At 41.1% G+C, this 12,096-nt stretch overlaps 2 protein-coding genes across 5 annotated transcripts; one reads left to right on the top strand and one right to left on the bottom strand.

Moving 5' to 3' along the window:
• Positions 1–795: 795 nt before the first annotated feature.
• Positions 796–8,164, top strand: LOC113016921 (L-threonine 3-dehydrogenase, mitochondrial-like). 4 transcript variants are annotated; one of them, XM_080297545.1, is made up of 10 exons: positions 796–948; positions 3,164–3,325; positions 3,876–3,918; positions 5,047–5,117; positions 5,310–5,459; positions 5,533–5,700; positions 5,825–5,935; positions 6,260–6,352; positions 6,442–6,618; positions 6,709–8,164. In XM_080297545.1, the coding sequence occupies exons 2-10, from the start codon at positions 3,172–3,174 to the stop codon at positions 6,846–6,848; spliced, it is 1,107 nt and encodes a 368-aa protein (XP_080153671.1). In that variant the 5' UTR covers positions 796–948; positions 3,164–3,171; the 3' UTR covers positions 6,849–8,164. The 4 variants fall into 4 exon arrangements, with proteins under 4 accessions (XP_080153671.1, XP_026015897.2, XP_080153673.1 ...); XM_026160112.2 differs by having other exon boundaries at positions 5,533–5,705; positions 5,845–5,935; XM_080297547.1 differs by having other exon boundaries at positions 886–948; positions 5,267–5,459.
• Positions 8,165–8,986: 822 nt separating this feature from the next.
• c23h8orf74 (chromosome 23 C8orf74 homolog) lies at positions 8,987–11,643 on the bottom strand. The gene is made up of 5 exons (XM_026159436.2): positions 11,220–11,643; positions 10,667–10,850; positions 10,118–10,341; positions 9,816–9,971; positions 8,987–9,591 (listed from the first exon to the last, which is right to left on the bottom strand). The coding sequence occupies exons 1-5, from the start codon at positions 11,298–11,300 to the stop codon at positions 9,328–9,330; spliced, it is 909 nt and encodes a 302-aa protein (XP_026015221.2). The 5' UTR covers positions 11,301–11,643; the 3' UTR covers positions 8,987–9,327.
• Positions 11,644–12,096: the final 453 nt, after the last annotated feature.

Below are 12,096 nucleotides of genomic sequence, written 5' to 3'. Positions count from 1 at the left end.
TAGAAACTGCACGCCATGCTGCCAGGTTTTTGGCTAATAGCTCTATGGGAATTAGCCAAAGTAGAAAAATACTATTTTATGTCTGGGAAATGGGAACAATGTGACCCACTAGTAACAAAGTGCTGTAAAATTGGTTCTTTGCCAGTGTGTTGGTATGTAGACACCACACTCCTTAATCCCTTGAGTTAGGCATTTTTTCTATACCTGATGATAGATCAGTGTTAGGCGGCTTAACAAACAAAAAAAAAGGTGTCCAAAGAAAACCTTAGACACTGGCTTTGACCTTCAGAGAACCTGGAGAACTGTTCCTCAAGACCACTTAAAAAAAATACTAGTAAGTCTGAGTCTTTGGAAGCAATATAATAAGTAGTGGCTCAAGTTTTTTGCACAGTATTGTATATGAAATTGATTAAATCAATAAATGAAATGTATTATTCAAATTTGTCAGTAATATTAGCGCAAAAACTTTCTGGCAATTCCAACATAATCCTGTCTTGCTGTTTTCTGCTTAGGTTTCTAAATGTTTTTATTTTAGTTTATTTGCTGTTGCTTTCCATATTAGTTTCAGCCATTTTATATAATGTTAGGGTGTTCTTGAGGTATCCTCCAGCTCGCCAAGGGGAACGCCCCTTCCCAGGCCAACCACGAGATATATGTATTAGATATGAGAGATATGTATTATTATTATTATTATTGTTGTTGTTGTTGTTGTTGTTGTTGTTGTTGTTGTTATCGCCAGCAGGCTTATGAGATTTTATTTTGAAAGTTACAGCCGGAAGTTTAGATTTTCCTAAGACTGGTTCTGTCGCGAGCCTCCCGTACTGTAAGCCAATCACAGAGCAGAATAAGCTTTGCCGTATATACGCGCGACTATTTCCACGTTTTGATCGCAAACAGCGGAGGGCTTCGGAGTCGTTTTCTGAACCTGCTTCTCCAGGTCGCATTAAAGTAAGGAGAACATGAGTTTAGCTTGTTTTCTATGCTCCCTGCACAGGAACTTCAGTTGGCTACATTTCATGTCATCTGTAAAAGCTCGCATTACATTACGTTATTTTTACTGCACGTTTCACTTTTTAAGTTAACTGAATAAGATGGTCTGAATCTCAACATATGTAACCATTATCTAGGTAAAGCTAGTTATCCTCGGTGGTTAGGATCCTGCTTGAGGGGACACTATCTTGATTTAAAGAAACACATCCGTTAAACAAAGTATATAACTTATACCCCAGATAAGACCGAAATAATTGGGCAGCTTTGGGAATTGATACGAAATTTCCCTTTATGCACTTTTATTGTGTCCAGTGGTACTAACAAAAGAAAAAAATGTCTTTAAACTTGTTTTTCTCGTTTTTTTGAAAAGCACTGATTCAGTTGTGCCGTTACTAGTTGTTTTACCTCGAATAAATAAATACGTTTATTTATATAGTTTAACACACAAAGTATTTACTGCAAGGCTGCTAGACTCCATTGCTCTGAAAGGGTTTGTCCACATTAACCTGTGCTCCCCCATAAGCTTAATGGTGGTCTGGAATATAGATAAAGAGGTCTATATTTAGACCAAGTCAGCAGGAGGCTGTTAAGAAGCTAATCTGAGATGGGTGTTGGGGGTCGGGCAAGGCTTTCACATGTTAGGTTTATTTTGACAGTTTCAAGTTGATATATGCACAAAATGCCCCTTATAAACTCATCTTTCTTAAAGTAGAGCAGGTAGAAAAGCATAACATGCCACAAAATGTCTACATTTAGAAATTAGACAGCAGTAATTTGCCACTTTCCAGTGGTTGCAGTCAGTTCAAGTCAGACTGCAACTGTCCTCAATTCAGTTCAGTTTTAATTATAAAGTGCAAAATCAAAACAGCACTCACTTCAAAGTGCTTTATATTGTAAGGTAAAGACCCTACAATAATAGAGAAAACACCAACAATCATATAAACCTGTATAAGCAAGTACTCAGCGACAGTGGGAAAGAAAAACTGTCTTTAAACAGGAAGAAAAGAAACCTCCAGGATGGCGGTGTAGCCATTTGCTGCAAGCGTTTGGGGGTGATCGGAGGGAGACGTGGCAAAATACTCGCTGTGGAAGAGAGCCGATGTTAAATAATAACTAATGATTGAATGCAGAGTGTTGTTATAAACATGCAGAGAGTGAAAAGAGGTGAGTGAAGAGGAAACAATCAGTGCATCATGGGAAACCCACCCTTAGCAGCCCTATTCCTATTGCAGTCTAAATAAGGAAGGATTTGGGTCACCCCAACTATATACATTATAAAAAGGAGTTTTAGGTCTAATCTTATAAGTAGAGAGGATGTCTTTCTCCCAAATCCAAACTGGGAGCCAGTTCCACAGAAGAGGGCCCTGGAAGCTAAAGGCACTGCCTCCCATTTTACTTTTAGAAACTTTAGGAACCACAAGTAATCCAGCAGCCTGAGAGTGAAGTTCTCTATTGGGGTGATATGGTTCTATGAGGTCTTCAGGATAAAATAGGACCTTATTAGTCAAGACGCTGAATGTGAGGAGAAGGATTTTCAATTTCCCTGTCAGTACTCTTGCATTTTGGATCAGCTGAAGGCTTTTCAAGGAGTTTTTAGGATGTCCTGATAATATTGAATTACAGTTGTCCAGCCTAGATGCAGAAGAAGCAGTAAGGTATGAATGATGGTCTACTTTTTCAGCATCATTCTGATACTAGAGGTCATTCAGGTATTTATGTCTCTGAGACCTGTAGTTTAACTATTTGCAGGAAAGTCGCCTCTTGTCAGCTAACCTGTGCAAGCTTGCCATCAAAAATGGTCAAGTGGGAAACACCCTCAAATTCTGGCCAACCATTTAGTGACTACAAGTTCAAAACAGATGTGAAATTACAATTACGAGGCATCACCAATTTTTACTTTTTTTTTTATTTAAGGAGCCTGCTGTCCTATTTTTACTCATGTGACTGAGCCATTAGATGGCTCTGAGGAAGTAGCTTTGTCGAGCTAAGTGTTGGATGGTTTTTCAGATGAGCTGATTTAAGGTCAGTTTAACTAAGCCAACATTATCACAGGATGATGGTGTTAAGCCTGATAATATGTGTGTCCACAGTAATAATAATGTAACCCCACTTGGTTATACTAAGGCTGTGGATGCACTCAGTGTTTTATGTTAATATGTGCTTTTGTTAATAGGAGGTGTTATGATGCCGGTGGTTCAGTTGCTGAGAGCTGCATCAAAGCATGCTGGGAACAGGCCCCCACGCTGTGTTGTGCAGACGACCTCTGCAGCACATGGCGTCAGAACACATGCTTCATCCTGCACTGATAGTGACAAACCCAAAGTCCTCATTACTGGTTAGTTTTTGTCTCATACCTCTTGTGTTACTTAAGCTCTGTAATGGGAAATTTCTAGTTAACCCTCACATTTAGATATAGGTGGTTAGAACTTCACTGTATGATTTTTGTGTAACCTTTGCATGCGTAGATGAAGTATGTGTATGTGTCAGTATGACCTCGTGAAATAAAAAAACTGCTTAGCTAGGCCTTACAATGTTTCACTATGTTATCTGCTAAGTGTTTGGCTCAGAAGGATGAAGGTCAGGGCCAGCGCCAGGTGCTGGCCTGGGAAAAGATAGTAGGAGTCTTCTCTGTTCAGCAACAGCCCAGGGTGGACAAAAGACTGTTGTAACTGAAAGATACACAGAGTTTGACGATGTCATAAGCTCATTACTATGAACCTGTGATGTTTTGATGTATGTTTCCATTCTCCTGCGCGTAGTAATAAATAGTGTGACCACAGCTCTTTCTGTGTTGCAGACTTTATTTACAAAAATTCCACGACAGTTCTTAAAAGTGCTTAAACTGCTTGGTAATTTGCTTCTTTTTCTCTAATTTATCCTTGTAGGAGGACTTGGACAGCTGGGGGTGGGGCTTGCTACGTCATTAAGGTAAGAAGTTTAAATAACCTCTGATTTCCGTTGTTTAGCTATTTCCATATGTAGAGTAGTTTTCTTTGCGTATACGTGATACTGATACTGGGTTTTCAGACTGATACCAGTAAAAAAATCTGTCAATATAAACATACCAGTCACTGTATTAGTTGTGGCCACACCATTTTGTACATTCCTGCTCCAATCTGATCCCAGAAACTAAACAGGGTTGTGCTTGGTCAGTATTTGTCTGGGAGACCGCCTGGGTATACCAGGTGGTTGAAGCTTGGTCGTGGCAGATGGCTTCCCCTCCCTGAGCCTGGTTCTGCTGGAGGATTCTTCCTGTTAAAAGTTAAAAGTTTTTCCTTCCTACTTTTGCCAAGTGCTTGCTTGTAAGGGGTCACCTAACTTCTGTAGCTATACTGTAGATTTTTTTGATGTGTAAAACAAACAGCGATGGATGCATCAGGTTGTGTGACGAAGGATTCCCGCTAGCTTTATCCCAGTAAAGGTTATAATGGTGATTTACGGGCACAGAGCTGCTGTTTTGGACGCTAAAAAATTTTTTTCTTTCGCTCCACCTGAGCACACCGTCTCAGTAATGACTCCGCGTTTAGACAGACCCCGGCTCAACATTAAACTATGACATTAAACCATCCTCTTTACTGCTGCTGTTGTGTTATCAGTCTTTTTGTTGAAACACTGGAGGCTGTGTGAGCTTAATGTTGTCATACTTTTAATTCACACGCGCTCTCCTATTGCAGGTCTATTTTTGATCACAAATGTGGGTGAGCACCACAGGGTCACGCATTAGACAAAGCATCAAAGCAAGGAAATAGTTTTTTTTATAGTCGAGTTATTCAAATTACTCAATGAATCGTTGCAGACCTCTTTTAAACTGCTGTGGTGAACTGTGGTGATGCCAGTCCTAAATCCAGCAATTTTATTTACAAGAAAAATTAGAAAAACTTCCAAAAGGTGATACCTGTGAGCCAAACCTATATGGGGTGTAATGTGTGAGCTGTTGAAACAACTGTTAAAATGATATATAATGAAAGAAAGCTTAAAGACATCATGCGATCATGTCATTTGTACCGCAGACCAGCTTTTTTAGTAGAGTTACCAAAACTAATGTTTCTTTTTCAGGAGGAGATTTGGAAAATTCAATGTGATCCTGTCTGACATCCGGAAACCCCCCAACCATGTCTACAAAAACGGTGTGTGCATTGTTTTTACCTTCTCCACATATTCTACAAGTTAGTAAAAACCCTACAAAGGCCATGCGGTCTTTCTGTTTAGGAGCTCCATTCTTGCTCAGTGTAAATGCAAACCACATGTCCATAAAACTGCACTCCACTTTCCAAAGATGAGTGGGTCGACACACACAGTCTATTGTGTGTCCTGCACAGGTCCATTCATCTTCTCTGACATTCTGGACTATAAGAACCTCAGGCAGATTGTGGTCAACAATAACATCAGCTGGCTGGTTCACTACTCAGCTGTGCTGTCCGCTGTGGGGGAGCACAACGTGGCCCTGGCTAAAGAGGTCAACATCACAGGTAGACACCTCTGTAACGCGTGTACCATAGCATTAACATAGCAGACTTATGCACAGCCTCTCTTTCTCTCTAGGTTTCCATAACATATTAGATATAGCCACCGAACATGGTCTGCGTGTGTTTGTCCCCAGCACAATCAGTGCCTTGGGTCCATCCTCCCCTAAAGACCCCACTCCTGATCTGTGTGTGCAGAGGCCACGCACTATTTACGGTGTATCCAAGGTCCATGCGGAGCTGATGGGTGAGGTGAGACACTCTGTAGAGACTTTAAAAACGCATACCCGTATTTCTTCTCCGCACTTACAGCTGTTGTAGCTCCAGTCCTCATTCTGACCTCTATTCATCTTATTTCTGGTGTTTTTGAGTCTTTTCCTCCCATTATCAGTACTACCACCAAAGGTATGGGCTGGATTTCCGCTGTCTCAGGTATCCAGGCATCATCTCGGCTGACTCCCAGCCTGGAGGAGGAACCACAGGTGAGTAGACCTGAGATACATATACCCAAAGACCTTTCAGGAATAAGTGTTGGCCCTCAACAATCACATTTGCAATATGGTTAAAGTTGTGGTTCACTTCCTTTTTAAATGAACGGGTATAGAGGCTCAACAATAATTTTGATGGTGATAATATCACCATCATCACCTCCACCACTTATCTTGTATAATGTCTCTGGAAATACTAAAGGTGCAGGCTAACTGACAATGTAAGGAAGATGGCGCACCGTTTGGAAATGTTTGTTTTTTTTGCTCCATGTCTTTGATGCAGTCTGATTCTGATGGTCTCTTTTCACTGTTTTCTAGACTACGCTGTCCAGATCTTTCATGCTGCTGTGAAGAGCGGTCAGTTTGAGTGCAACCTGCGCAGCGACACACGGCTGCCTATGATGTACATCGGTAAAGCAAACTTTGATGCGTTTTGTTTTGGCGGCACTGAAGCACTCCCGTTTCGCTCACCTCTTCCTCCGTCCACCTCTCCTACCCAGATGACTGTATCAGGGCCACTATGGAATTCCTGGAGGCTCCAGAAGACGCGCTCGTCAGCCGCACCTACAACATCAACGCCATGAGCTTCACGCCACAGGACCTCACCCGAGAGATCCAGAAAGTCCTGTCTGACTTCAAGGTTACCTATAATGTGGATCCTGTCAGGCAGGCGATCGGTGAGACTGCTGGGATACCAGTGTCATAGTTTTATCCTTTCAGAGTGTTCACTGGCTACTATAATCTTCTTCTCTGCTACATCTTTTCAGCCGACGGCTGGCCAAAAGCACTGGAGGACAGCGCAGCGAGACAGGACTGGGGCTGGAGGCACGAGTACAACCTGCCGGAGCTGGTGCAGACCATGCTGACTCACATTACTCTGGGAAACAAGCTAGCGAGCGCCTTCTGAAACATTTGCAGCATTTTTGTAGCTTTATTTAAAAACTGAATGTGACAGTCTTCAGTGGCAAAATCTTAAAACATTTTTTTTTCTTTTTTAATCATCTAGAGCCTGCTGTTCGTATGTGGGTTGATGTTTTAGTTGGGAGAAATCCCTGGCACTTTAGCATCCTCCCACATCTTTTAGCCCTTGATAAGTTACCAATAGCCACAAATTCAACCCTCGACAGGATGGGTGCCCTGATCATTGCTTCAGTTAGAAGGGAGCGCATTGTTAGCACCGGTAATAAGTAATATTATGTGGGATTTCCTGCAATTGGCTGTAAAGAATTATGAATGAAATCAACAAATGATCTGATATTTCCTCACAGGAGGATTCACAGGTACACGTTTTACTAGCGTTTCATCTATTTTGAATGTCATGTTATCTCAAAAGAGAAGTTCAACATGTCATGGGTACTTGTGACTCTTCCCTGCAGAAACTCTTGTGAGGATGATTTCTTTTTTCAAATTCCCCTCCCAGATGACCTTGGATCTTTCTAACAGTGTACAGAGAACAGGCCACAGACCCAACAAAGACTTTGAAGATGATAGGCAGAAAGTCTAAAAAGGAGACTGAAATTGAGATTTACACAATATGTTTGTTAAGAAGCAAAACAAAAGGCTTTCCTACTGAACCATCAACCTGATGCCTTTCTTTTCCTCTCTGTGAATCCGTCCAGAATTTGTGATTAGTTTGCTGCTAGAGAGCGCTGGATGTTTTCACCAAAGCAAGATGCTGAACTTTTAAGAGTTATGGTCTCTTTCTGAGTGTACACAGTATGTATGTGCTGTCTCTAAGTGTGCTACCAGTCTGTTGCGGTGTGTCTTAAGGGGCACGTCTGCCACACTTGGAAACAACCTGGCTTTTAGTAAGAGCTTCACTCCCACTGTTTACTAGTGTGAACTGTGTCCTGAAACAGTGGTGCAGATAACTGTGGAAATAGTGACCCTACACAGTACTGCTGCAGGGACTGCACAAGATGGGTAAACAGAAAAGGAAACCTAGCAGTGCTTGAGGCCTTAAATTATGTGCAGCAAAGGAAATTAGCTTATAGATGCTGCTTGATCTTTGCACTGGTGTGTTTTGGGCATTTTATTTATTTATTTATATGTTTTGGGGTTGACTGAATGGATTAACATGTCAGCATTAGATAAGCAGGGCTCTTCTGTGTGGAGGTACAAAAAGAAAGGACTGGATGTTCTGTTAATGTTTGTTTTTTATAAAGCTATTATTTCAGAATTATTGCTGTTTTTTAATAAATCCTTTTTTTAAAAAAACAACAAGTTTTTCTGAATTTTCTTTGTAACTACGCAGTACTGAAAACTGACCCAATGCTGATGAGCCATTACAGCTACAGAGGGTGAATTTTAGCTTTCTTGAAAGCTTTGTTCTAGGCCTCACCTCCACTAATGCCATTCACTGAAGGTAAGCTAAGTTCAGCAGATTTTAAATTATTAAAAAAATCACATTCAGAAAAAATGAGCATCACAACATAAAAGGAAAAATAACCAAATGTAACTCTTAAAACAACAACTAGAAATTGAGAGTAAAAGTTACCAAGTTAAAAGTTTTTTTAGGTGTTAGCATTAGGTGTCTGTGTTGCTAACTAAGCTTGCTAATGCTAGCTGACATCTTAGCATTCCACCCAGTTATGGTCATGTCTGTCTGGAGAAAAGCAACCTTGCAGCAGCCAAAAAGCTATCCCTGGCTTCAAAATGTGGAGTCTAGAAACCAACCAGTGGCGTCACATTGGCTATGTCCATTTTTTATATACAGTTCATGGTAACCATGTTGCTGTGGCTGTGAAACTTGCTTTTTACCCTTTAAAGCCTAAATCATGAGATAATTAGTAGAAAATTGTAATTTCTTTGAAATTTTATAACCAGAAGGTCTTTATTGAACCTTCTGGTCATTTCTACAATGAAATATTAATTTGCATATCCATCCATTCTCTTCTGCTTAGAGACAGACAATTATTCACACTAACATTTCCACCTATTGGCAAATTAAAATCACCAAATAACCCCACTAATTGCACATCTCTAGACTGTGGGAGGAAGCCACAGTACATGGGAAGAACAAAAAAACTCCACATATATATGGGCTCATATATTTGCACATATGAGTTTTAATTTGTTTAATGTGTATTCATTACATCCAGGTTTCTTTTTTGCAATTTGTTGCTAAAAAATGTGCAGTTTATTCAGTTTTTTTGAGGAGAGTGGGATTACACCGATCATGTAGAAGTTTAAAAACTCACAAAAATTCATGTATCAAATATGACATAACAAGTGTTAAGGGATACATTTCAAATACAGAAATCTTCAAATTATAAATATAAGATGTGCAATAAAATAATAATAATAATGATGATAATACAAGCTTGAGCATCCAAAAGTAACACAGTTAGCCGAAACTGTGACTGTTACTAAATGGTTCAACATTCTTACTTCTGAACAGGTTTATTCATTGACTTCCTGCCCTCTGCTTTTCCAGACGCCGTCCATCCTGTTTTAGTTTTGGCAGTTTGTACCTTTGAATTTGTCTCTGTATTGGTAGGAGAAGTATTGTTGTGCCTCCCAGTGGCCAGAGCCTCCTGCTGCAGTTTCAGCTGCAGGATCTCACTGAGCAGATCGACCTCTTGGACTAGGCTTGCCACTATCTGGCTCTCGGTAGCCCTCACTGCTGCACGAACCAACTCCACAATGCCCTACTTGGGGAGCCAAAAACAGTGACAGTCAGTCAGTCCAAATAATTTCACTAAGGGAAGTACCTCAGATGGCGTAACCATAATAATGTTTTGGAGAGTATTAAAAAAAAGGGCTGGTTTAGAAAAAAATATTTTTCGTCAAGGAGAAAAACATTTAAAACACAAAAACCACATATTCTCGTAGCACACTGCATGATTAGATATTAGGGTTAGGGAACATGAACCTGTTTATCCAGATGCTTATCCTCTAGAAGAGTTATGTCCTCCACAGTGACCCGTGACCCCTGTCTCAAACACCTCAGCTCATTTTCCTTCTGCTCCAAGGTTGAAGTGAGACTTGCTTCATGCTGCTGACTTTCCCACTCTTGCAGATCGACGCCCTGCAGTAAAAAGGAGTCATTTTCTAAGTTTGAAACAAATTGGAACATATTAAATGGATTCCAGTACCATCAGATAGCAGCCCTGAATCTGCATGATGATTATGCAGTGCACGTTCACTAGCCGCCACTTAAAGAGGCCTCCTTACCTGTGCTAAGGGAGGGGGTGTGGGTGGCAGTTGCACCTCCAAGTGTAGCTGAGTGACAGACACGTTAGCAGCTCCATCGACCACCGCCTGGAAAAGCTTCCGCCGTGTGATGCAGGTGTCTGTGAGATACCTGGTGAAGTCATGTCGATGGACGGGGGTGAGGTTCGGTAATCCCTCACACAGCACCTCTCTCAGTAGTGACAGCAAGTTGAGTACATCAGGATCTGATGGATAGAAAACAGTCCAGAAGTTTTAAACGAGGTTTACTGAACCAAACCCCAGCAGCACATGATCCTGCACACTGTGAACAGGTGGGCCTGCATTACTAACACTGCATGAGTAATGTTTTAATAGGGCACACAGGGAATGACTCAGAGTCAATGAATCACTCAGTGTGGTATGCTAGGGTGTCTGTATTGCTTTATGCGCAATGAGAGCTTTACATCTGATAGTAATTCTCTGCTCGCCATGTAAAGGGCCACGACCTCTCGGTTAAGCAGTGTGTCCTCTAACAGGCCACTTTATAGTACACTGCTGTTTGACTCTGACCGTCCAGCCGTGGAAAGATGTCTCTGGCGATCACAGCTGCCCGGATAACGTTCGGCCAGGAGAAGCCACAGTCTGCAGCGAACACGACCACGTCGTACACAAACTCTTGATGGAAGCATCGTCGCTCGTCACTGAACTCGGGCCACGAGAAGTAACGGCTGAGCCTCTGCACACCAGCATCTCTCTGACAAACACAATCACACAGACACAAAAGTGAGAAATGTTGAGCAACACGTAGAACCAATTTTACAAGTTGTTTTAGTTATTTATTCATAAACGGTGTGGTTATGTCTTTATTTTTGCAGTTCTGCTCCAAGGTTATTACATTAACTAAAACTAAACTATTTAAATTATTAAATTTAAATAAACCAGTGACCAATAATAAAATAATGTGCGTGCATGACTTCAAGCTAACTCTCTAACCAGTCGCTTACTTTAAGATTTAGGTCAAATTATAGATTTTAGCGCCATTTTTAAAAAAAATGCTGGGACACAACTTCGTCTTTATATCGCTTAAATTAAATGTCTGGGTGTTAATTCAGTGGCCGCCTACCTGTAGCCTCGCTATCTGACCTATTTCACTCTCTGTTAGGGAATCCATCCTGATAAACACAAAGCGGAGCTCGGTTGCCATTGGAGACTGACGCGATGACGTAGGGACGTAAAGCTGCTGATTGAACGTGTGAAGCGAATTCAGTGTTACTTGTAAATATCACACGTAATTACTCAGTGCTTGTTTGTTCGTAGGTTTAATAGCGACTGTCTGATATTAAACCACACAGTCTTCATTTATGGGGCTGTTTCAGGGTTAAGAAAAGAGCAGGCTGGTAATGTAACTGGGCTTATTATCAGTCTGTGGCCACAGATGGCGGAAAGCTCTAATCCTCTTTAGCACCAACCCCAGCCCTCTCCCTTCTTTTCTCCGTCTCTCTTCTTCTGCCTTTCCTCTCCTCCTCCTCCTCCTGTTCTCCATCAAATAATGTCAAGGTAACGGCTGTTAAAATAGTCGGTAGTGTCCAATTTCCGGTTGTGTCTTTAAAAATAAAAGCTTTATTTCAGGTGCGATTTTTACCATCAAACCTTTAGGGTTTGGTGCAAATGTAGTTACCCCTTTTCACATTTTCAGAGCTCAGTTCAGTTGCGTACACACTACAATTTTGCCTTTAATTCAATTCAGTTTTATCAGTCACCTCAAGGTGCTTTATATTGTAATGCAAAGACCTACATACAAAATAAGCGTCCTAATTAGGATTAAGAACCATTCATAATCAGTATTCACAGATTTCAATATAATACAATAGTTTTAGGGTGGACCCTTCAGTTATTAAACCCAAGGCAACATTGTGTAGACTCATCACTGTGCATTACTGTGTGCAAGCAAGAGCTACGCCTGCTCGTCTACTAAGCTAAACTGTCACCCTAGCAGCTCC

Source organism: Astatotilapia calliptera, chromosome 23 (genome assembly GCF_964374335.1).
Source record: "Astatotilapia calliptera chromosome 23, fAstCal68.1, whole genome shotgun sequence".
NCBI lineage: Eukaryota > Metazoa > Chordata > Actinopteri > Cichliformes > Cichlidae > Astatotilapia > Astatotilapia calliptera.
Note: the sequence above shows the minus strand (reverse complement) of the source record. Positions and strands in the feature narration are given on the sequence as shown.